A 23,421-nucleotide genomic window follows, 5' to 3' on the forward strand; every position below is an offset into this window, starting at 1 on the left:
AACAGATTAGATGAGAAATAGATCTGAAATTTTGTCTGATGTATCTTTTGATTGCTTCTACTTCAGTTACCTACTTCAGATAGAAGATAGAGAAGGGAAGGGTTGATGGCAGGCTACAAGATATGAAGTTCAGTTGGACAGAAGAAGGTTGGTCTGTTTGGAAACTGAGTCAAGATTAAGTCCATGTGAAAGAGGAATTGCCTTTTCCTCTCCTTGGTATTTAGAGGGGAATAAAGGAAGAATGGCAGAGAGTCAAATTTGGGAGAGTGATTTGGAAGGTAGATCAATTGGGTCATCCAAGAGATTCTTCCTGCTGGTGACAAGTTTGCATTGAGTTTGACCTGGTCAAAACAGAATCATCTGGCCTCATGACTCATTACTTTGTGATCCATTATCTCTGTCTTTGGTTCATGAGAAAAGTAGCTTTATCTAATTTCAAGCTCAGGTGAAAAGAAGAAATGAACATAGTAGTATTTCCCCTGTGTTTGGACGGGACTGTCTTAAGACCAGGAAGTAGGAAAAGGCACCTATCTGGTTTGAGATAATGTTTATAGGAAGCTATAAACAATGTCAAGTATTATTGTTTTTTGGATTAAGATAATACAGATGGAAGGAACCCTAGATAACATAACTCCTTCATCTTACAGACACTAGGCCTACGGAAGTCAAGTGTATTTATTACCTAAGAGCACATGCCAAGTAATGATGTAGGGCATAGACTCTAGAGTCAGACGTGCCTGATTTGAGGCCCAGTTCTGCCACTTACTGGTTTGTGGCCTTAAGGCTTTGAAAGACCTCATGGAAGTGAAGATCTGAGTCATACAGAGAGAGGAAAATTTGCCAGACAGTGTAGGGGTTCAGAACAGGCCTCGCCAAAATGTGTCACTTTGGCATGTGAACTATTTTGAGCAAATGTCATAGACTCACAAGAAACTTTTACCTCTCCCTTAAAGAATTTAAATTAGGGGCCTTGCCCATAAAAAGAATGTCACCAGAAATAACTTTTTATGACCTATTTGTAGGGCAGGCAAACTTCTAATTTCTAAACACCTGCTCTTCTTATCATTCTGCAATGACACTTTGAAGCCCCCAAAGCACCGTACCTCAGCCTTATCTCAGAATGCCATGTATACCTCATTTTAACTTTCTGTCCCTGAACCTTTCATGTACGTGTGCTCTCTGACTCGCTCATGTGTGTAGGATTCCCATACATATACATGTAATTAAATGTGGTTATTTTCTCTTGCTAATCTGTCTCATGTCTATTTGATTATTAGACCAACTGAAAGAACCTTGAGGGTAGAGGAAAGTTTCTTTCTTCCCTACAATGGGCAGGCATACAGACAGGGGGAATGAAGGTATGTCTAAAGAGGGAGAGAGATGAGGAGAGAGAGCTGTATGGAGAAGTGGAAGTGGGTGAATATAGCTGGAGCCCACACATAGTGTTTATGGGGAAGGGAAGTAAAGATGAGGGTGTGTGCGGGGGGAAGGAGGAGTTTACTCTGCCTCTGGGAGAGGAAGTGTCTGCCAGATTTTTTCTTCCTATTTCACTATTACTTTATATTAATAATATACCCAAAGAAAGTTGAATTGCTACAAATTCTAGGCAATGTGTCTTTATTTATTTTTTTATTAATTATTTATTTTTGGGTCATAGAATAAGCGTTTATTAAGCATTGGTGGTCTGAGAAGGCAGTGAGTTAACACCTCCAAAAACTGCCTTCTGGGAATGTGTCTTTATCCACAGAGTCCTGAAGGGAAGACTAGGCAGGGCCTGGGGTATTTCTTGGTCCCTTAGCACCCGTTTTACTTCCCCTGTGAGCTGAGCTCTCGTTAGTCCAATGCCCAGCAAGGCTCTCTTGGGCAAAAAGGCTCTGGGTATGTCCAGAAAACAATAGCTACTGGTACCATTTCTATGTACCTGGCATTATTCTAACTGTTGAGTGTATTGATTCATTTAATCTTCACAAAAATCTTATGAAGTAAGCACCACTATTTTTTCTTTGCTCAACTTTTCAAAAGCTTTTTTTTATAGAAGCATAGCATACATATAAAAAACTATATGTAAGTGTACAGTTTAATGAATTTTCACAAAAAGAGCCACACATGTAAGTAGCAACCAGGAAAAATTACCAGCAACTGAACGGCTGCTTGGGGCCCCAGCGAGTCACTAGTCCTCCCCACCCCCCAAAGCAACTACCACTTTTACTTCTGACAGTAGAGTTTAGTTTGTTTTATACAGTATTATTTGTATGCAGCTTCTTTCAGTTACATTACATTGCATATAGTTACGTAAAGGTCTGTTCATTCTCTCATTGCTGTATAATATAATATCCTCAACTTTTATTTTGAAATATTTTAAGCCCCCCCCCAAAGTTGAAGAAGTTTTACAATGAACACCCATATACCCTTTAACTAGAACATGAAGGAATATTATTTCCATTTGATAGATGAGGAAACTAAGCCAGAGAGAAATTAGGTAACTAGCCCAGGTCATGCCCCTGGGATCTAGTCTTGCCTAGCTTGTGGCTTAATCAGTCATAACACTGTGGGGAAATCCCATAATTTCTCTGAGGCTGTTTCTTCATTATTAAAATGGGAGTAACAATCCCCATTCCATTGAGTTTCCAGGCTGTTGTGAGGTTAAAACCTGAGGAATATGTGAAAGTGCTTTGTGAAGAGTAAAAAGTGGTGGTACTCAAAAGGGGTATTGTTTAAAATGCAGGTTCCTGGGTCTCACCCTCTGTAGATCCTGATTTATAAAGTCTGGGGGTAGGAAGCAGGATGTTTAAAAAGCATGCTGGGTGAATCTGATGCACTAGTTCCCATACCAAACTATGAAAAAACACTTCTGTAAAACAATGGTTCCCTAGAGACTATCAGAATCACCTGGAGGACTTGGGTATTACTTTTGCCACCAGCTCCACTTTCTCAGACTCACCAAGATGAGAGAGAATTGCAAGTGCAGAATTTGGTGCGCTTTATTCTCTGTGAGCTGGGAGAATTCGCCCCCCCCAGATTAGTGCCTAGAGCCCTCTTCTTCAAAGAGGTAAGTAATAGAAAAACAAAAGGAAGCTTGCTCATTCCTAAAAAGGACAAGTGACTCACAGATTTAAAACAAAAAGGGAAAAGATGGGGACATTTGTAGGTGAAAGGGCAAGAGTTTTCTGTTGTAAACTAAGAGGTCAGATTAAAGAGAAGTAAAAAAACTACCATCATTACTCAAAATTCCGTACATTCCTGTGTCAGTGAATTAAGGAACGATAGGCACACCAAACTTCTCCTTAGAGCACCAACAAAGCCAGAGCACCAAAAAGAAAACAAGAAAGTAATACTTTGATTGCTTAAAGCAATGAATACAAGGGAAAAAAACAGAACTTTTTATGGACTTCCTAACATTTATTTTATGGTTTAGAATTTTATTTTGAGTTACGTGGGGAGCGGGTAGAAATGCCATAATTTTTCCTTACTGAGGGCCTATAGATGTATTCAGTCGTGTATTTGAAATTCATTTTTAATGGGTCAGTTTGGAACTTTAAATATGATAAACAGTGCATATGTCCATGCGACATTAGTTAAGTATTTGAAGTGAAGGTTTTTGAGGGCTTTCCACAATTCAAACTCCCTATCTTGGCAAACGAAACCGGTCTCCCAGCTCCAGCGCCAGCGCCGTCTCCCCTCGCTGTGCTTTTTGGAGGCGAAAGGAAGGAGCTGGCAGCTGCTCCAGGCACTAGCTCCCCTTCCTACCTCCCCACTGTCCAGTCCAGTTTACCTTCCCGGGAGAGAGAGATCCGGGAGGCCCAGGCCGGTGGCTAAGCCACCTGGAGATTCCCCGCCACTTCCTCGCAGAGAAGTCTACTGAACACTTACCCCGCCCGGGGCGTTTGCACAACGTATTTGCTCAAATAATGAAGTTGCAGTTCCGGAATTTTACACAAGAAAAACTGGGACTCAGATGTTGATGATTTAAGTTTATTTTTCAAAATAAAATGCGTAGCCCACAACTTAAAAAAAAAAAAGACCACTTTGCAAAATAAGCACAGGCAGCTGTCAGCCGGGAGTGATCTGGATTTGTTTTTCGGAGAAAAAATTGAGGGGACCAACCAAAGGTATTCAAAGCCCTTTTGGTAAATTCTGATTCAACTTTAAATTAGAAATATGTATGAGGAATTGACTTTAAAGTCAAAAGAGCAGTGAAACAAATCTCTATAGGTCCGTCGGTTAGAATTTTACAAACCTTTAAAAGTTATTTGTTTGCTAAAAATAAATCTACAATCTGTTCTCCATTTTTAAAAACAGTTCCATTTTGAGAACTGATGGTAATCAGGTTAGTGTTAATTGGTCCGCGCGACTCCTCCACTTTTCTTTTGCAAAAGCTCTAGAGGTAACACGGGCGCCAGCCGCATTTTTGCCACGGGCCTTCAAGGACCCCGAAATCAGGCAGAGCACCCCGACCCCTTCATCCAGACAAAGAGCCCCCACTCCTGGGGGCGGGGCCCCGGTGCGCTGGCAGGCGGTGCGGGGGCAGGCGGTGCGCGGGCAGGCGGTGCGGGGGCAGGCGGTGCGGGGGCAGGCGGTGCGGGGGCAGGCGGTGCGGGGGCAGGCGGTGCGGGGGCAGGCGCCTGGAAGCTGCCGAGCGCGATACTCGAGACCGGCAGCTGGGCGTTTCGGGTCCCGAGCTGCCGGGCGTTTCGGGTCCCGAGCTGCCGGTCACATGTTGCGGAGGGGCGGGGGGCGGAGCAGGGCGGGATATATAGCGGGGGAGGTCGTCCGTCCTACTCTTGAAACGCCCTTGGTGTTGCCGGAGCTGGGCTAGCGCATCTCCCCGGATTCTCGCCTCTTGGGTGCTGTCGGTCGGTGGGTGCTCTCCCCCTCTGTTACCAGCGAGCTGGCCCGGGTACCCCGAGGGGGTCTAGGCTGGAAGGCGGGGGTTTTAGCCCGTGGGGCCTTACCGCCCCTGGGCCCTGTCTGGGAAGGGGCGGTTTCCTGGGCCTGCGCTTTCGACCCTTGCTTTTGTTCCTTGAGTCTTTTCCGCTAGCTGCTCTAGTACCTTTGTAGCTTTTTGGCTTGGTTGCCGGTTAACATTTTCCATTTGTCCCGAAAGGACATTATTTAAAAAGAAATGCATTAGAACAGTCTTAAAGCAGAATTTTATGGGGTACGCAGCGACAGTGGGGCAGTCGATGCTGGCGCTTGACTTCCGCCCTCAGTGCGGTTATTTCTTGTAGAATTGGGACCCTTGGTGGCCAGAGGGTGAACTGATTGGCACGGAGGCAGTGGACAGCGGGATGTGCTGGTTCTTGTAATTTCCCAGCTCTGCTGTTTAGCATTAGGCAGTTTTGCCTGTATGTGGGTCTTTGGAGACACTAAATTAACATTTAAAAATGTTCTGAAATGTTTCTCAATTCCTCGGAACACCTCATTCCTCTGAGCTTAGTCACCACTAAACTGGTTTCACTCTTGACAAGGAAGGAATCAGTTCCCCCTAAAGTACTCCAAGTTGATAGTCCTGACTGTTCAAGATGTCTTCTGCTTGAAATCTCTGTGCAGTTTTAACATGGATTTTAACTTGTTTAGCATTTTTGTGAACAGATATTCCCATTCAAAAGGCATTCCTAGTTTCCTAGTGGAGAAACAAGACAAATATATCAACAATTTTGCTTTTTCCTACAAAGCCTCTTTTCTATTGGAAATGTACACAGGAGCTCTGAAACCTTGCCTCCGAAGGTGTTTGCTTAGGGGAAGAGTGCTCAGAACTTGGGAAGTAGCACAGAAGAGGACACCTCATGTTGATTTTTTCTCTCTAGTAATTTGCTTGGGTTGGGCAATGAATCTGGGGAGCGTCTTATCCCAAAGTCCTGAAATAAATTTCTCTTCCGCAGATTTCTTCTTTCTCCAGGAAGAAAAATGGCACCTGTTGCAGTTGATTCACAACCGGTATGAATTTTAAATTGTGATATCTTGATTCCTTTCCCTCCCCCTGTGTTGAGACATTAACCCTCCCCCTTCCTTGGTTGCAGAGCGTGGTGACTAGGGTCGCCAACTTACCCTTGGTGAGCTCCACGTATGACCTGGTCTCTTCGGCTTACTTCAGTACAAAGGACCAGTTTCCCTACTTGAAGTCTGTGTGTGAGATGGCGGAGAAGGGCGTGAAGACCATCACCTCGGTGGCTGTGATGGGCACTCTGCCCATCATCCAGAAGCTAGAGCCACAAAGTGAGTTCTGATTTCCCCCTTAAGGTTTAGTCCAAGGGACCGGTCAGGAGTGAGCCTGAAGCTGCTTTGAAGAGCATGAATGCCAATGGAATGCCCTGAGCACACAGCGGCAACTTCAGGGAATCCTTAGCTTTTCCAATGGCACATACTGCCTTTGTCTAGAAACTGCCAGGTGACCTTCATTGTTACAGGAGGTCTGCTTCATAGCAATGGTGGATGTTCATGATACTTTTAAAAAATTCCCCAAAGATGCTTTTATGTTGGCATCAGAGATCACAAGAGGAAGATAGTGGGTAAACTGAAATAACTGACTTCCTTGGGCTCAGGCAGTGGACACCGGACTGCTTTTCTTACCAAAAAAAAAAAAAAAAGAGCTATAATTAACATACCATACAATTCACCCATTTAACATGTACTATTCAGTGGTATTTTAGTATATTCAGAGAGTCATGCAGGCGTCACCAAAAATCGACTTTTGGAACATTTTTATCACCCCAGAACACAACCTCATACCAGTTTCTGTTAGGATGATGAAAAAGTTCTGAAAATGATAGTGGTGATAGTTGTGCAACATTGTGAATGAACTTAATGTCATTGAATTGCACACTTAAAAATAATTAAAATAGTGACACTTATGTATATTTTACCACAATTTTTAAAAAACTAGAAAGAAACCTTATGCCCATTAGAAGTCATACCCCTTTTCCTTACCCTCCCCCCCAACTACTAATCTACTTCTTGTCTTTATAGGTTTGCCTATTTTAGACATTTAATATAAACTGAATCATAGAGTATGTGTTCTTTTGTGACTGGCTTCTTTAACCTCGCATGTTTTCAAGGTTCCGCCATGTGGTAGCATCATGTCAATACTCTGTTCCTTTTTATTGTGGAATAATACTACATTGGTGGATAGATCATATTTTATTCATTCATCAGTTGATGGACATTTGGATGCTTTTACCTACCCTGCCGATACGAATAATGAATGCTACTGTGAATATTTGTGTACAAGTTTTTGTGTGGATATACTCAGTTCTTTTGGGTATATACCTAGGAGTGGAATTGCTGGGTCATGTAATAACTTTTCAGCTGTTAACTGCCAGACTTTTCAAAAGTGGCTTATCATTTTACATTCCCACTAGCAGTATATGACGTTTCTTCACATTATGAACATTTTTGAATAAAAATTTAAATCCTCCCAATGGTTATATCATGAGCTTTTTGGAGGATAAGAAACCTTTAGAGTTTTCCAGCTCTGCTACTTCCCAAATGAATTTGGGACTAGTGATTGGCTTGATCATCCTGAGGAGGAAGCTTGGACTAAAATGTAGGCCATGTTAGGGAGATCCAGGGTTCTGTTAGCATACTACTTCCTGGTGATAATGCAAAATATATTGCCATTTACTGAATTAAGTGTAGGTAGGGGTTAAACTAGCATGGAAGTGCTAATTCTGAGGGTTTTTAGATGCCTTATTCCCTGAATGAGGGTTCAGGTGAAGCTTGGCTTCTCTTGGCATCAACTTTAGGGGCCAGTTGATGAGGAAGAATCTTCCCAGCCAGCTTCCTACCTGGCTTATCTCTTCTTTTGCCTGCTGCTCCCCTCACCTTATTTCCCTATCAGTAGAAAAAAGTTGCCTGCATCCTGCCAACCCTCTTCCTGTCTGAGCTAGTGACTAGGCAATACATTGTGAAGATCAACGTTCTTGCTGTTTTTTATAACACTAAATGTATCATAATAGGTATTGGTATTCAGTCTATGTCTACACCGTTAACATTTTCCCCATTTGTAATTCTTTTAGTTGCTGTTGCCAATACCTATGCCTGCAAGGGGCTAGACAGGATCGAGGAGAGACTGCCTATTCTGAATCAGCCAACAAACCAGGTGAGCTTGGGTCAAGAGTGCTGAGGCTTTCCGCCTCACATATTTTCATGTCCTATCTGTTTAGCACAGGTGGTGCATGCCATAAACAGGAAATACTTAATTGTTCCTTCAACCTGGATGTATTTTTGAAAGAGTTGTGGCTACTCCTTCTTGAGTTGTTGTCAGGTTATGTTTAAGAAGCAGAGATGAGCTACCCACCTTTGGACTAGAGTACTTTTAGTCTGATCTCTGTCAATTTGTGGCTTTGCTTCCGCAGAAGAAATTGCTCTCTCAAATGACTGATTCCCACCTGGTACTGGATAAATGCAGAGGTGGTATATAGAACCTTTTCTCACTTGGTATCTGAGAGCACATCCAGTAGGATGGAGAATAGGCATTTCTGCCTATGTGTTGGCCTTCTGGGGCTGTGTTTGGAGCCAGGTGTGTATGGTACCTCTGTCTATGCTCGTAGGCATTCATGAGCTGCTTTCGGTATAAGCATGTCAACATGGAAAATACCATTCTTCTCTGGAGTACTCCTTGTACCTTTCTATAGGTTCATTTTGTTTTTTTTAAAAAAATAAAACCTTGACAAATCCTGTATCTGTTTACCTCATCTGCTCCTCCAACAACCCTCGAGTGGTGGCAGGTAGAGCAAATATACCCAATAAGGAAATTGAGGCTCATCAACTCTTAGTAACTCTCCCTCGGACCTAAAGGTACGCAGGGAAAGGGCCAGGTTTCTTCTTTAACTCTTCAACTATGCTGTCTTAGTTAAGGCCTTAAGTAGGTATTTGTGCAGGGGTTACTCACCAGCCAAGTGATCTGCTTTTCTATTTGTAGGTTGTTGCCAATGCCAGAGGTGCTGTGACTGGGGCGAAGGATGCTGTGACGACGACTGTGACCGGGGCCAAGGATTCTGTGGCCAGCACGATCACGGGGGTGATGGACAAGACCAAAGGAGCGGTGACTGGCAGTGTGGAGAAGACCAAGTCCGTGGTCAATGGAAGCATTAACACAGTTTTGGGGAGTCGGATGGTGCAGCTGATGAGCAATGGAGTAGAAAATGCGCTCACCACATCAGAGCTGCTGGTAGACCAGTATCTCCCTCTCACTGACGAAGAACTGGGTAAGTGGATTTTTACCTTGAAGTAATGTTTTACATCTTAAGGCAATCTTTCAAAACAGCCTCACTGAGAGATACACTTTATGTACCCCAAAATTCACCTGTTTCATCCTAAATGTATAGTTATGCAACCATCACCTCAATCTAGTTTGAGCATTACTCACCCTCTTCATGCCTATATGCCGCCTCCGAAAGAAACCACTAGTATTTTGTCTCTATACATTTTCTTTCTTAAAGCATCCTTAAGTTTCACACTGAATTGTACATAGTAAGTTTTGAAATTTTAGGAGAAATTAGCCTGGAGAAATGTTTCCTACAAATGGATTGTCTTTAATGGGCTGCTCTTATAGAATCATTAAATAGTGGCTACTCTATGCTGGGTGCTGTGTTGCCCAAGAAGCTCACTTTAGTGCGAAGAGACGTATAGACGAACATGTCAGATGCAGTGGTATGTGTTAGGTAGTCAAGCTTCGCAGCACACATGAGCTGTCTCGGGAAAATGAGTGTCTCATTACTAGGTTGGTGGGTAGAATTGACAAAATGAAGATCCAGGTTAGATTTCAGGCGTTGTCACTTATATCTGTGATCCCGTACGGTTTTTGTCTTTTCTAACTTCAGAAAAAGAAGCGAAAAAAGTTGAAGGATTTGATACTGTTCAGAAGCCAAGTTATTATATCAGGCTGGGATCTCTGTCTACCAAGCTCCGCTCACGTGCGTACCAACAGGCTCTCAGCAGGGTGCAAGAAGCTAAGCAAAAAAGCCAAGAGACCATTTCTCAGCTCCATTCTACTGTTAAACTGGTGAGGAAAAATTAATTTATCCAGAGGGATAAGAGTAAATGTAATCATGAAATCCAAGAATTTTACCTTATGAGCAACCCACTAGAAAAATGGGTGAACAGTATACAGCCAGCTCACAGAGAAGGAAATACCCGAAATATATGAAGTGATGTTAATCTTACTCTGAGGGGTCAAATTACAGATGCCTCTCTTGTCCTGTCACGTTGGTGAAGTGTGATGCTCTGGCAATGGTGTCGAGAAAGAGGTTACTTGTGGGCTTCTGGAGGATTCAAGGGATGGTTCTAGGAAAGTTATAAAAACACCTGTGCCTTGAGCAGCTTTACTTTTAGAAATTTATCCTACAGACATACATATTTAGAGTTGCAAAAGACTATAAACAATGCACGTTAACCTAATAAGGAACTAAGTAAATCGATAACCTCACAAAAGACTATTGTGTAGCCATTAAAGATTGCCAAGACATAGAACAGTATGTATTGTGCTGCCATTCAGAGCCAGTTTATTCTGGGAAGGGGAAGTTAGTGGCTGGCAACAGAGAAGAGGAAGTTTGAATTCTTTTCTCTTTTGTAATGTTTTTTTCTATCTGACACATATACATTAAATTTCAGTTGCCTTAACTGCGTTAAATGAGGTAAATTTAGAGCAGTGTCTTAAGAGTTAGCGGCAGTGAAGAACTACAACTACTTGATAGTAAATAACAATGATAACAGGAATTGCTCTCTTTAAACTCTCAGTTACATGATTTACATTATAGATCTGAAAATAGGCTAACGTGAATGCTTCGCTGACGTATTCGTTTGTTTTACTTCAACGTGTTATAGATTGAATTTGCCAGGGAGAATGTGCATAGTGCCAACCAGAAAATTCAGGGTGCTCAGGATAAGCTATACGTCTCCTGGGTGGAGTGGAAGAGAAGTATCGGCTATGACGACACTGATGAATCTCACTGTGCTGAGGTAAGACACCGGGGGCGGAGTCACCCACTACGTGTGGGTGAAGAAGTTTCACCAGACTTGCAGTTTTGCCGTTACTCCTCTTAGAATACTCTTCTCTAGCAAAAGTTTGACTAATACTGTGAACAGAGATTGCTTGGTATGTGACAGAAAAGCAAAAAACTGCAGTAACTTTATCTCTCAAGCTGCATGTTACTGCTAACAGGATACAGCTAAATGAGAAACCTGGGCCTTGCCCTCATGGTGGGTACAGACTAACGGGATATAGGCATTTTTACCGTCATAGTGTTTTGACAGTATAAAAACTGGGGCTCTTACATTGTATAGGGCAGGTACCTAACTTGGTCTTGGAGTGAGGAGAGGTGAGTCAGATGACTTCCTAGGAGAGGTGAGTGCTAAGCTGCGACCAAATGGGAGCATAAACTAGGTGAATGCACAGTAAGGGGACTGATGGTCCAGACCGAAGAAATAGCATGTTCTAGACATAGAAAGTGGTTCATTGGGTTCCAAAAGCTATTAATAGTATGCATATCTATGAACTGTGAGTAATACTGCTGCACTCAGGGTGGTTATGAAGATTTTTAAAAAGTCGAAGAAACCACATAGGTGATGGACACATAACCTGTGTGCTGTAATTGAACTAATTACTACATAGTATTGTTGGCTCCACTGCTAAACTTTTTATTTTTAAACTTTATTTTTAGCACATCGAGTCACGTACTCTTGCTATTGCCCGCAACCTGACTCAGCAGCTCCAGACCACATGCTCTACCCTCCTGTCCAATGTTCAAGGGTTGCCACAGAACATCCAAGATCAGGCCAGTCACTTGGCTGTGATGGCTGGAGACATCTACTCAGTGTTCCGCAATGCCGCCTCCTTTAAGGAAGTGTCGGACAGCGTCCTCACTTCCAGCAAGGGGCAGCTGCAGAAAATGAAGGCGTCTTTAGATGATGTGATGGATTATCTTGTTAACAACACACCCCTCAACTGGCTGGTAGGTCCCTTTTATCCTCCGCTGACTGAGCCTCAGAATACTCAGGACCAAGGTGCAGAGAAGGACACTACCAACCAGGAGGCCCCGCAACCTGAGCACAAACATTAAACCTGTCTCTGTCACCAGTGCGTGGTGCAGCCAGCCAGCTAACACCTTCTGTTAATGTTGAAATTAACCTGCTTGACAACTCTGAATTGGAGCAGCAGCTCGCTAGGAAAGATGTCCTTAACTGTAGTAACTTCCAACTGGATTAAGAGCTTTAAAGTTTTTGGCATTAGCAGATGAGTGAGTTCTGTTGTTTACCTGGCTGGTAAGAAAATGATAGACTGGGCAGAGCCTAGCCAGAATTGAAAAAAGTTCTAGTGCATTTATGGTCTCATTCTCTTGCCTCTGTTGCTGTCTGTCTGTATTGAATAAAAACACCTTCGTGTGAGCTATGTTATGAACTGTTGTCGGCGCCGATTGGGTCTGAGCAGGCATTCTCACAGGTTTGTCTCACAGTGCATGCTTGTATAACTTTAGTTTTTTTTTATTTTTCATAAAGGAATGCTGCCTATGAATTCAATAAAATTCACTGCAGAATAGATCAGTTCTACGCTGTGTGTTCCGTGTGCTTTGTGTGTTGCTTTCATAGAGCTGCTTGGCTTGTGTGACAGGGTTATTAATACACATTCATGAATTCCAATTGGCCTGTTAAGAAATTTTGCAGGGAAATTTGGAACATTGGAAAATTAAACAAGTTAAAAAATGTGCATATAAGAGTTTTACTGGGTGACAGTTGTTGCCTTCATTTGCCCATTTACCGGACTTGAGAGGGGACCTCATGGTTGACTGCCTTGCTGAAAACGAATCAAAGCTGAAAGGAAGCAAAAGAGTGACTATTTGCATCAGTCTCAGGTAAAGGCAGTAGGCATTTCTTGCCCATTTAAACTGTGAACCATGGAATGAGATTGCTCAGTGTCCGGTCTCAGGTGGACTTAACTTACTGTGTTGTCACTTTGGGAGAAAGTCACTAATACTTGGTGAGATATCTTCAGAAAATTGTGAGAATAATTAGAAGTAAAAAGACTGGATCCCCTGTAAAAAAGATCCTTCTTACCTCCTGCCTAGGGTGTTCAGATTAATAGTCTCCTCAAGGTTGGTCAGTTACTTAGGAAATACCATGAGTCTCCTTATAACAAAGCTGCAGGATGTCAAACTTTCAAAAAAACAAATCTTAGAATTTATTAAGTAGGACTACATGCTTCTGTCTATCCCTACTAAACGGTTAGCAAGGTTGCCCTTCAGAAACAGTCTAAATCTAATTTGTCTCTTTCTACCCTGGTTCACCTCTTTCTCTCCATGAAAACAAGGAAGCAGTACATAACTTTATATGCACCTTTGATATGAATGAGTTTATCAAAACTAACTTATAGAACTAAATATTTTCCCCTTGAGGTAACTCCAGGAATCAGTAAACAGGTGAGTTGAATTGGAGGGTAGGGACTCACTGAGATGCTTGTAGTTAAGGAGCGTCTGATTTCTGGGAAGATGGACTGTCACAATTTATAGGCTTCCGAAATGGAGACTATTCACTTGCCTGCCTGCCCCCACTGACGCATTTTCTAGAGCCACAGCCTTTAAATAAATTTTTTCTCTGTCCAAACTGGACAAGGTCCTGCCCCTCTGCCTCAAAACTCCAAGGCTGGTATTTTGTGGTTTATTCTCATTGATTGAAAAATTCATATAGTATAGCTGTACACATGCTTTCTTACCCTGAACACAAACTTGCGTTTCCCCTTCATACCGTGTTTCCCCGAAAATAAGACCTAGCTGGATCATCAGCTCTAGTGGGTCTTTTGAAGCAAAAATTAATATAAGACCCAGTGTTACGCTATATATTATACCCAGTCTTATAGTAAAATAAGACCGGGTCTTACATTAATTTTTGCTCCAAAACACGAATTAGAGCTGATGGTCCAGCTAGGTCTATTTTTAGGGAAACATGGTAGGAGTTCCCCTTCATGATGCCAACTGAATTGCTTGTGAAAAGGAGACATGTTTCAAAGCTTTTCTTTATGAGCAAGACAATGTAAAGGAGACCTCTCTCAGCGTCTAGAATACCACCACTACCCCTTGCTTTTTGCCATGAACTATGCACACTGGTGATGGTTTTGTCTTTGTGTCTCTAGTTTGATTGCCTAAACGCATTTCGTTCTATTGTCAATATGTCTTAAAATTCATGGTGTTCTTGCGTCTTAAATTTTGTGTAAACTGGCAGTTTTACTTTAACAGACTTTTTCCCACGGAGGACAATTTTTTTTAGGAATAAAAGCTAAGCCTAGAACGGTATCAAACTATGGCAGGTTTTTAAACATTTGGTTGTATGAAGCCTGGCAGGTGTTCCTGAGTGTTCAAGGATGTTTTTCCCTCGCGTGTAATAAAATGGACTTTCTGGTTCTGAGGGAAAAAAATCAAAGGAACATGGTATACTAGCCATTAATCTCTTAGCCTTAGTTTTCTCATCTGTCACATAAAATTAGTGATGCCTCAACAGATGGATGTGAAATGTTTGAGGATGGGCAATCTTTCTATTTTACACTCAAAGAATGGGGATACCATCTGTGGGACAGTGATATGTGGTATGTTTAACTTGCCAGTTCAGGTGTGAGTAATACTAAGCCGTGAAAATATATCCACTTTGATAAGACATTATAGGTATTGAAGAACGAATAAAAGGGGAAAAAATGTTTTGCTTGAGATATCTCTTAGAATATCATTTAGCTCATGGACGTATCTAATGAGGGAAGGAAGAAGAAGGAGCAGGATAGATATTTGTGCATATATCTATCAGGTATGAGGAGATAGAAAGGAGGGTCTCTTGCCAGCCTGACCTCCCTGGGCTTATGAACTGGGGACCGGGACAGCTGGGTCTCGGTCCTGATCCAGCTCAAGGAACCCAGCACTGAGGCCTGCATGGGTGATGGTGTTTGTGAGATATCCCTGCTCTGTAAACGAAAGTATTTATTGCTTATGTCTCAAAGAGCTACCTTCATGCTATAGATACCGATTTTCCCAACAGATATCCTGTAATGGTACCACAGTAACCATTTGGTAAGCAAAAGATAACTGAATAATCCTACTGTTGAGTAAGTTTCCAGTCTAACCTGTAGCGACTTAACTTCATCTTAATGATGAAGTAATAGCATCAACTGGAGAAGTAATAGTATTGAACTGTTCATAGAGGAGAAGTCTCTTTAAGCTTGAGGCCAGCTTAGGCCAGAGACATGTTTTATGGTGTCTTTCCTATTCCCCTTACTTACCTTTTGAGATTCTGAGGCCATTCCCCCATGTTTTAGAAGTTGGATTCCTGGAAGAAATTGTGTCAACTGACCCTCACTGGGATAGGCCCAGGTCATTTTTCTTTCCCCCTTTCTTCCGCCTCCCCACCACCTACCCTCCACTTCAAGCCGTTGTTTCTCAGTCTAGTTGTGTAGGACCCAGCTCCCTGGCCCATGCTGGTATTACGAGTCTTGCATAGTCGGTCCCTAGTCGTTGGTCGGCCGCTCACGGCAGCTCTCGCCAGCTGCCGGCTACTCACGATGGCTGCCGGCCACTCACTGGCCACCAGCCGCCTGGGACAGCCGGTGGCAGCCTGCTACAGCACTCAGCAGCCCACAGCAGCTCACGCCAACCTCCGGCTGCTTAGGGCAGCCCAACTCCAGGGAGAGCTGTTGTTCACAATCTTAGCTGTAGAGGGCGCAGCTCACTGGCCCATGTGGGAATCTAACCAGTGATCTGGGCGTTTGAAACACTGAGCTCCAACAACCTGAGGTGGGGGCGGTGATGGGTGGGTGGGGCGACAGGTCATGTTTTTAGGGTTGGTGAGGGGTGAAGCCTTCTTGATCACCATCCAGCTGGGGCTGAGCTGGGAGGCAGCAGAGAGGTACTTGGGTGGAAAACACTGAATAGGAAAATCATACCCTCAGTTGGTGTAGTGGTGAAAGGCAGGCAGCCTTTTGAGTTTGACTGAGATTGCTGATTAATACAATAATCTTTAATTGTTAACATCGTCAGTAAGATGACTAAGTGAAATATCAGGAAGGCAAATGTTTGGAGGAGGTGGGACAGAGTTGCCTGGGATTCTTCCTCCTTGCTTAATTTGCTTAAATGGCCTGCAGATTAGAGAGAAATAGGATATAATGTAATGAGAGGCTTTGAATCTCATAGGAGATCCTTATCTTGATGTAGAATGGATCTTCTTGGTTCTTTAGCTTGGTACTAGTTTTATGAAAGTGCTACTTGAGAGAGCCATGTAAAAGATATTGGAGCCATATCGTAATACGTACATTTTGGGATAACTGAAAAAAATATAGTTGGTTAGAGACAATGTGGATATGTAGGTAGCTACATTATACCGTGTTTCCGGGAAAATAAGACCTAGACCTAATCAGCTCTAATGTGTCTTTTGGAGCAAAAATCAATATAAGCCCCGGTATTATATTATATTATATTGTATTATATTATATTATATTATATTATATTATATTATATTATATTATATTATATTATGTTATACCCAGTCTTATAGTAAAATAAGACCGGGTCTTATACTGATTTTTGCTCCAAAAGATGGATTAGAGCTGATTGTCTGGCTAGGTCTTATTTTCAGGGAAACACGGTATATATGTAGCTGCATTAAAAATGGTTCAATTCAATATTTGAGTCCCTAATAAGGCATGAACTCAGCTCTTCTCAGAAGGTAAACAGCAGAAACCGTCCTTAAGAGCCTCTTATAGTCTTAGAAGAAGTGTGTTGATGAATATTCAAGTATTGTCCCAGTGGAGGGCCCTATTTGTCCCTCACTTTTAATAACCCCAGGCTGCTCATTTTTTCTTTTTTACTTTTAATATGTGCAGCGTATTGTATACCAATTATAACATCAATATAGTTATAAAAGAATTACGCTAAGAAAAGAAACAAAAATAAAAGGAAAAAAATACCAGTTACAACCAGTAAAGCATCATAGTGCCGTCTTGGGATGATGTCAGTTCATTACAGGCTGCTCATTTTTAAATTCCCTACCTTTATTACAAAATTCACCTGCAAAATATGACATTTCAGCATAAGTAATGGTAGGAATGGCAGGGCACAATTTGGATTTTAAGTTTTATTGACCAAAGCAAAACCGAATATTTAGATGATAGATATCTCTTGTGAAGGGGGAAAGAAGGTCTAATGTCTTCTAGAACTTAAGAAAGTAGTAGAGAGTATTATTGACATTTTACAAACGTAATGAATAGATTAAATGGTGCTTTTGTGTAAATATCAGTGATGAAGAAATGGTTACCATTTAAAATGTTTTCATTTCTCTTGGGCATATACCTGAGAGTGGAATTTGCTAGTGGCTCATAGGTTTACTCTATGTTCAATTGTTTGAGGAACTGCCAGACTGTTTTCTGAAGTGGCTACACCATTTACATTCCCACCAGCAGAGTGTGAGGGTTCTGATTTCTACATTATCTTCCCCTCCCCAACACTTGTTATCTGACTTTTTGATTCTAGCCAACTACTTAAATTGTAAATTAATAAGACTAGATGGTGAATAGTGTAAATTAAGCACTTTTACTTTTTCATTGTTTGTTCAGGTTTGAGCAAAGGAAAACTCAGCTAAGGAGGTAGTTAATATATCGGATTGACTCCCTTATACAAAGTGGCCCGAGTGAGCTCTCAGCATGGATAAAACCACATCACCTGTCAGGGAGCCTTCACCTGCCCTCTCTATGTCAGGGATTATTAACTGGGGATACTGATAAAATGAAGATTTGTGGGTTCCACCCCCAGAGAATCTGGTTATTAGGTCTAGAGGTAGTACTGGGCATCCACACTTTTTAAAAGCACTCTCCCACCCCCCCACCCCTCACCCTTCAAAAGCATCATCCCTAGTGATTCTACTGCAAGGGATCCACTGACCACACAGTTTGAGAAGCAAAGGGAACAGGAATCAAATTATTTTAACCTGAAACAAACATAGGTTAGGGTTATCCATAGTCTCCTCTCTTCGAACAAGACCCTCGGTGTGAACTCCATAAAATGTCTTATTTTAAGGGGACCTACTCCTGATGTATCTACTGAAATGAATCAAATACACAAAAGTTAGCACTGACTAGTTGAATGATGTGTGATGGATACCAAGAATCACTTGAGTTTTGTTGTGATCAGTGCTACTCTGCTCCCTAGGCTGCGAGTTCTAAACACTTCCATTGACTTCTTAGCCAAGGACAAAGCATTGGGGTAAAAGAGGGTATTTCTACTTTGGGGCAGGGGATGCATACTCCCTCAAGCTGTACCAAATTGTTCAGTAAAAGGCAGAGTACAGCAGAACCAAGTTGCTACTGACCCTCTAACTTTCAAGCACATCGTAAAGCTGCATATGCATATCCTATTATGGATGGTGAGAGATTTCTGCTAAAATCAAACCCTCAAAGGGGTTAATCTTATGTATTTGGTGTTAGAGCCACTCATTATCCCTTGCATGATCCTTTTATAGCCAAATATACATTGGAATTCTTTTTATACAAACAAACTAAATTTTTAGTTTTTCTTTTCACTTCATTATTTCTTTAATACTTACTCCCTATTTTAAAATAAATCATTGTGCTGATTCTGTGTCATGTTTATCAGCCCTGCATGCACACTCACCTTTACTAACAAGTTAAATTCCCACAGATGGTGTTTTTTACTTCTGTCATAGCCTCACCTATTCAGGGCTCTAGGTCACCACTAGCCTACCTTTATGCAAATTAGAAAAGGGTACCTTATCCTCAACATGTGTAGTGCCACCTTCTGGAAAGTTGTCATAATAAATATGTGAATTAATGAAGTCTATGACAGGTGCCCCCTGTGGTTGTATGGTGAACAACCTGCAAAAGATACAGGGAATCTTATTAGGTTGGTACAAAGGTAATTGTGGTGTTTGCAATTATTTTTAACCTTTTAAACCGCAATTACTTTTGCACCAAAACGATAGCTGGTTGCTTCGTTTTCTTGAAAAGAATGTATTGCTGGTTTCCTGTTCTTTTCAGGGAGGGACTATGATTATCATTAGTTTCATATTAAGCAACTGATTCTGAGTTTGGTACTTACTGGTGGGCATTCTCAGCAAGAGATTTCTATACTCCTTCAGTACTTGTTCATGTCAGTGAAAAAGGGATTTATTTTATATATCTGTTAAATAATATCTCTTCTGCCACATTTCTAAAAAAACTTGCGAAGATAGGCACAACCACTACATTTTAAATTAAACTCACCTTGGGAACTTGATAGACTGCGACTACCTCCTAGCTGCCCCACCCTCCCCTATTTTCTTCACAGCCCCCAAGTAGGCTTTGAATTTAATGGAAATTAGACACTGAATCATTCTGAACATATGGAAGATGAATTATTCATATGGCTCTCGTAAATAATCTCATGGACTAGAGGTGCTGTTTTTGGTGGTGGTGCTGATGATGATGGAAACTTTTCTCCTAACACTCTGAGTGTGGGATCTCCATCCTTTGCAACGAACTCTATTTCAGGCCGATGGTTACCTGGCCTGTAGGTGACTTTGAAGGTGTATGTGTGTGTGTGTGTGTGTGTTGTGGTACTTAAGGAACTAATGAGAATAAAAGCTACTGTGTGAGTACCTTTTACAAGCTAGGCTTATACAAGCTTTATTCTTCACCTGCAACTCAATCAGTTAGGTATTTGCTTACGTGAGAGGTGAGGAAAAAGGTTTAAAAGAGATAAGTGGCAGGGCGGGGATTTAATCCAATGTCTTACTGATGTCAAGGTGTGTGTATTTTTTCTGTTCTAGCATTCTAGGCCTTTGATAGATGGAAACTGTAGCTTGCTTTCTTGTTTTGGGCCCAGAAAATCCCTTTGTTCATATCTTCTTGTTTTTTAGCTTCCTGCTCTATTTTACATTTATTAAAAATAGTGATATTGGATGTTAAAATATACATTTACTAGAAATAGTTCAGAAGACAGAGCTAAGCAAGGTATGCTTTTAACCTAAAAAGGATAAAATTACAATCATTGACTTACCTGGCTGATGCTCTGAATCTATTTGTATAAATATTGCTGACTTTTGTGGCTGTTAGGTCGGATATCATCTTTGCAAAGTGAACATTCATGAATACCTAGAATGCAGTTTGATCTCCCCAAAAGGAAAGCCTTAGGAACAAATGGTGGAAGTTTGCCTCAAACCAAGCAGTCCTTTGAGCACCTGGTTCTTAAGGAAAAGTGCAATAAGGACTACAAACAGCCAGATAAGGGGTCCCAGTGACCAAAGCAAGATTCTCTCTTCTTCTCTATTTTCTTTTTTTTAATATTAAAAAATTGTGGTGAAATATACATAGCATCAAGTTTACCATTTTAGCCATTCTTAAGTATGCAATTTAGTGGTGTTAAGTACATTTGCAGTGTTGTACAGCCATCACCACTATCCATTTCCAGAACTTTATCAGTCATCCCAAGCAATAAACTCCACACCCATTAAACAATAACTACTCATTGCCCTTCCCGCTCTGTTTTTGATGGATTTTTTCAGTTGTTTTGCCTCTATTAAGTAATCAGCTAATTTCCCCCCTCTGCTATCAAGACTGCAGCCTTTTGTAATTTATTATACCTTACTAATTTTCTGCTTCTAATCTGATTTTGGCTAAGAAACATTACTTAGCTTATCAAAATTGTGTGTAAAGTAAGAGTTAATTGAAATTCTTATCCCTAAAAGCCTTTCCTAGGCTTTTAGAAGAGCTAGGACTTTGTGATGGCTATTTCAACTATTAAAAGACCTTTTACTTCCTCAGTTCCAGACATTTCCCAAACAGTCTATATTATTGGAAGTCAGTCTTATGGAAAAGTAGAGTATTATTGTTTTTAAGAGAATAATAGACTAATAGAGAGATGAATAACCAGAAATGCTTTGTATCTAGCATTTTATAAAAGCTTTAGTTTAGTAAGTCCACCATTAGTTTCCTTGTAAAGAGAAGCTCCATTAGTGCTTTTATAATATGAGTGAATTTGGGGAATAAGATTTTTAACACCTTGTCAAAAACCACCACTATGGACAAAGTAAGGTTCACCCACATGCAGTAATTAATGTTTCCATGAGCCCACCTGAACTGACAGCTTAGTTTATTATTATCTGTTTTAATATCCAAGATTTTTCTTTTACAGGTATTTGATTTCACTGCCATTGACTTGACATCTGAGACTGATGAAATTCCAGATATTATAGCTTTGGAAGAAGAGTATGGATCAGGTCATTCACATGCTAATAACCCTGAGCCTCCTCAGGGCAAAATGTTGAACAACAAGAAAATACTCCCTTGGCTGAATACACAATTTGTGCTACAATAAACTTCGTATTTGCTCATGTGTTAATTCCTATGGCTTTCAGGATTAATCTATTGGGGGTTAGTCTATTTTTTGGTTACTCATCTTTATTGAAATGAAATTTTGATCTAAACATTTGTAAGAGATCATAGTTCTGTGTCAATATGTCATTTTATATAATTCTTCAAAGTTTAATCACTGAAATGCCTATAATAAAAGTTGGTCTGTATAATCTTGAATCAGTGTGTGTGTGTGTTTTAATACTGATATATTGAACATTTGTGCGTGTGTGTGTGTGTGTGTGTGTTTGTTTTTTGTTTGTTTTTGGACTCTCAGGATTCACTTTTGCTTCTTCTGGTAACAGCACCTTTGTATCTTTGGGGAGGGAGTGGTCTCAGTGGGTCTGTTGGTCAAAGTTTTTTGCTTTCCCCTAGTGTAGGGGTGGGCGTATGACTGAAAACAGGTCGATGGGAGGAAGCATATCATGATGGGTAAAGGCTTAGACTCTGGGTTCTAATATTGGCTCTGCCACCGACTAGCTGTTTGACCTTAAACAAATTACTTAATTTCTTTGTCCCTCAATTCTCTTATCTGTAAAATGAGGATAATAGTAGGTTTGTCGTGAAGAATCAATTAATTCACATTTGTGAAAAGCTTAGAGCAATGCCTGACACAGAGCAGCATTACTTAAGTATTAGTTTAACCCAGTAGCAATAAGCATCCCTAGTGTCCAGATTGTAGTTTTGAAATACCTTTAGCCACTAGAAGAAATCACAGCTTCTTGAAGAAATGGCTAATTCCAGGTCTAAGGCAGGATATGTAAAATATGAGCCTTAAACTTCTTGTTATTCCAGATAGTAAGGAAACCAATTTGAAAAGGTTCCCATTAACCAAAGACGGGCAATTTGAACTTCAATAAGGATAATAATTTCAATAGATTGAACCCCATCAAGTGTGAACCCCATCAATATCCAAATATATCATTACTTGTGTAAACAACATAATTGGTCACCTTCAGGAGGAGATAGCAAACCAATTCATCATCTTGAAAACTGGTAAACAAAGGGAAAGAATCGAGAATTTATCCTTTCTTGTATCTTTACCAGTAAACAAATAGTAAATGAAGAAAACTTCTCTCATACAAGTACTCCCACTACTCAATGAAAATTAAATGATACCTTGGTCAGTTTGAATTGCTCTAACAAATTACCTTAGATTGAGTGGTTTAAACAACAAAAATTTATTTTTCACAGCTCTGGAGGCTAGAAGTTTGAGATCAGGGTGCTATCACGGTTGGATTTAGGTAAAGTCCCCTTCCAGGTTGCAGAAAGTCAACTTCTCTCTTTGTATCCTCACAAGATGAAAAGAGCAGAGAGATAAAGTGAGCTCTCTTGTGCCTCTTATAAGGGCATTAATCCCATTTATGAGGGTTCCACCCTTAGGACCTCATCTAATCCTAATTACCTCCCACAAGTCCCACCTTTTAATACCATCACATTGAAGAGTAGGGTTTTAACATATGAATTTGGGGGATGGGCACAAACAATCAGACCACAAGTGATAAATTACAATTTCAACATTTTGCAATTCCCAGTGAATTACATGGATCTAGGTATTTAGAATGAATGCCTGTCAATGGCATAAACAGAGATGTTATGTTCTGCCTGATGAAGAGCATACACTAACACCAACCATCAACTAGTCTTGCCACAGGGACCATAACTGAGTCTGATCAATCCTCTGGATCCAGGTGCCAACTTGAAAAATTTGGAGGACAGAGACGGTGGAATATGTTGAACTGTACCATGAAGATGCAATCAGTGAAACCCAGACTATGGGAAACTATTCTGGTTATATAGCCCCATTTCTTCAATGGGTAAATTGTAAGGGAAAAAAAAAGGAGGAGGCATTGAGGAAAACTTGCATATTAAGTTATATTATTAAAAACAAACAAACAAACAAACAAACAACCCAGGAAAGACCAAAAAAAAAAAAAGCCAAGACAAATATAAAAAAGGCAAGACTAAATTACAGTGTGCAGAGGAGCACACTTGGGTGGTAAAACTACAAGACAATGTAAGGAAGCAAATACTATAAAACTGACAATGATGGT

General features: G+C 40.9%; 1 protein-coding gene across 2 annotated transcripts; it reads left to right on the forward strand.

Moving 5' to 3' along the window:
• Positions 1-4,747: 4,747 nt before the first annotated feature.
• Positions 4,748-21,511, forward strand: PLIN2 (perilipin 2). 2 transcript variants are annotated; one of them, XM_033123152.1, is made up of 9 exons: positions 4,748-4,857; positions 5,883-5,937; positions 6,021-6,216; positions 8,016-8,098; positions 8,921-9,206; positions 9,822-10,003; positions 10,825-10,959; positions 11,661-11,951; positions 21,150-21,511. In XM_033123152.1, the coding sequence occupies exons 2-9, from the start codon at positions 5,908-5,910 to the stop codon at positions 21,330-21,332; spliced, it is 1,386 nt and encodes a 461-aa protein (XP_032979043.1). In that variant the 5' UTR covers positions 4,748-4,857; positions 5,883-5,907; the 3' UTR covers positions 21,333-21,511. The 2 variants fall into 2 exon arrangements, with proteins under 2 accessions (XP_032979043.1, XP_032979044.1); XM_033123153.1 differs by lacking the exon at positions 21,150-21,511 and having other exon boundaries at positions 11,661-12,544.
• The last annotated feature ends 1,910 nt before the right edge of the window (positions 21,512-23,421 follow it).

The sequence above is a fragment of the Rhinolophus ferrumequinum genome, chromosome 12, assembly GCF_004115265.2.
Source record: "Rhinolophus ferrumequinum isolate MPI-CBG mRhiFer1 chromosome 12, mRhiFer1_v1.p, whole genome shotgun sequence".
NCBI lineage: Eukaryota > Metazoa > Chordata > Mammalia > Chiroptera > Rhinolophidae > Rhinolophus > Rhinolophus ferrumequinum.

What these genes read in the sequence shown, in the direction of transcription:
- PLIN2 (XM_033123152.1), top strand. Translation starts at nt 5,908, where the DNA reads ATGGCACCTGTTGCAGTTGATTCACAACCG. An exon ending in TTGCAGTTGATTCACAACCG is followed by an intron (nt 5,938 to 6,020) that starts GTATGAATTTTA and finishes CCTTGGTTGCAG; the next exon opens with AGCGTGGTGACTAGGGTCGC. An exon ending in ATGAATCTCACTGTGCTGAG is followed by an intron (nt 10,960 to 11,660) that starts GTAAGACACCGG and finishes CTTTATTTTTAG; the next exon opens with CACATCGAGTCACGTACTCT.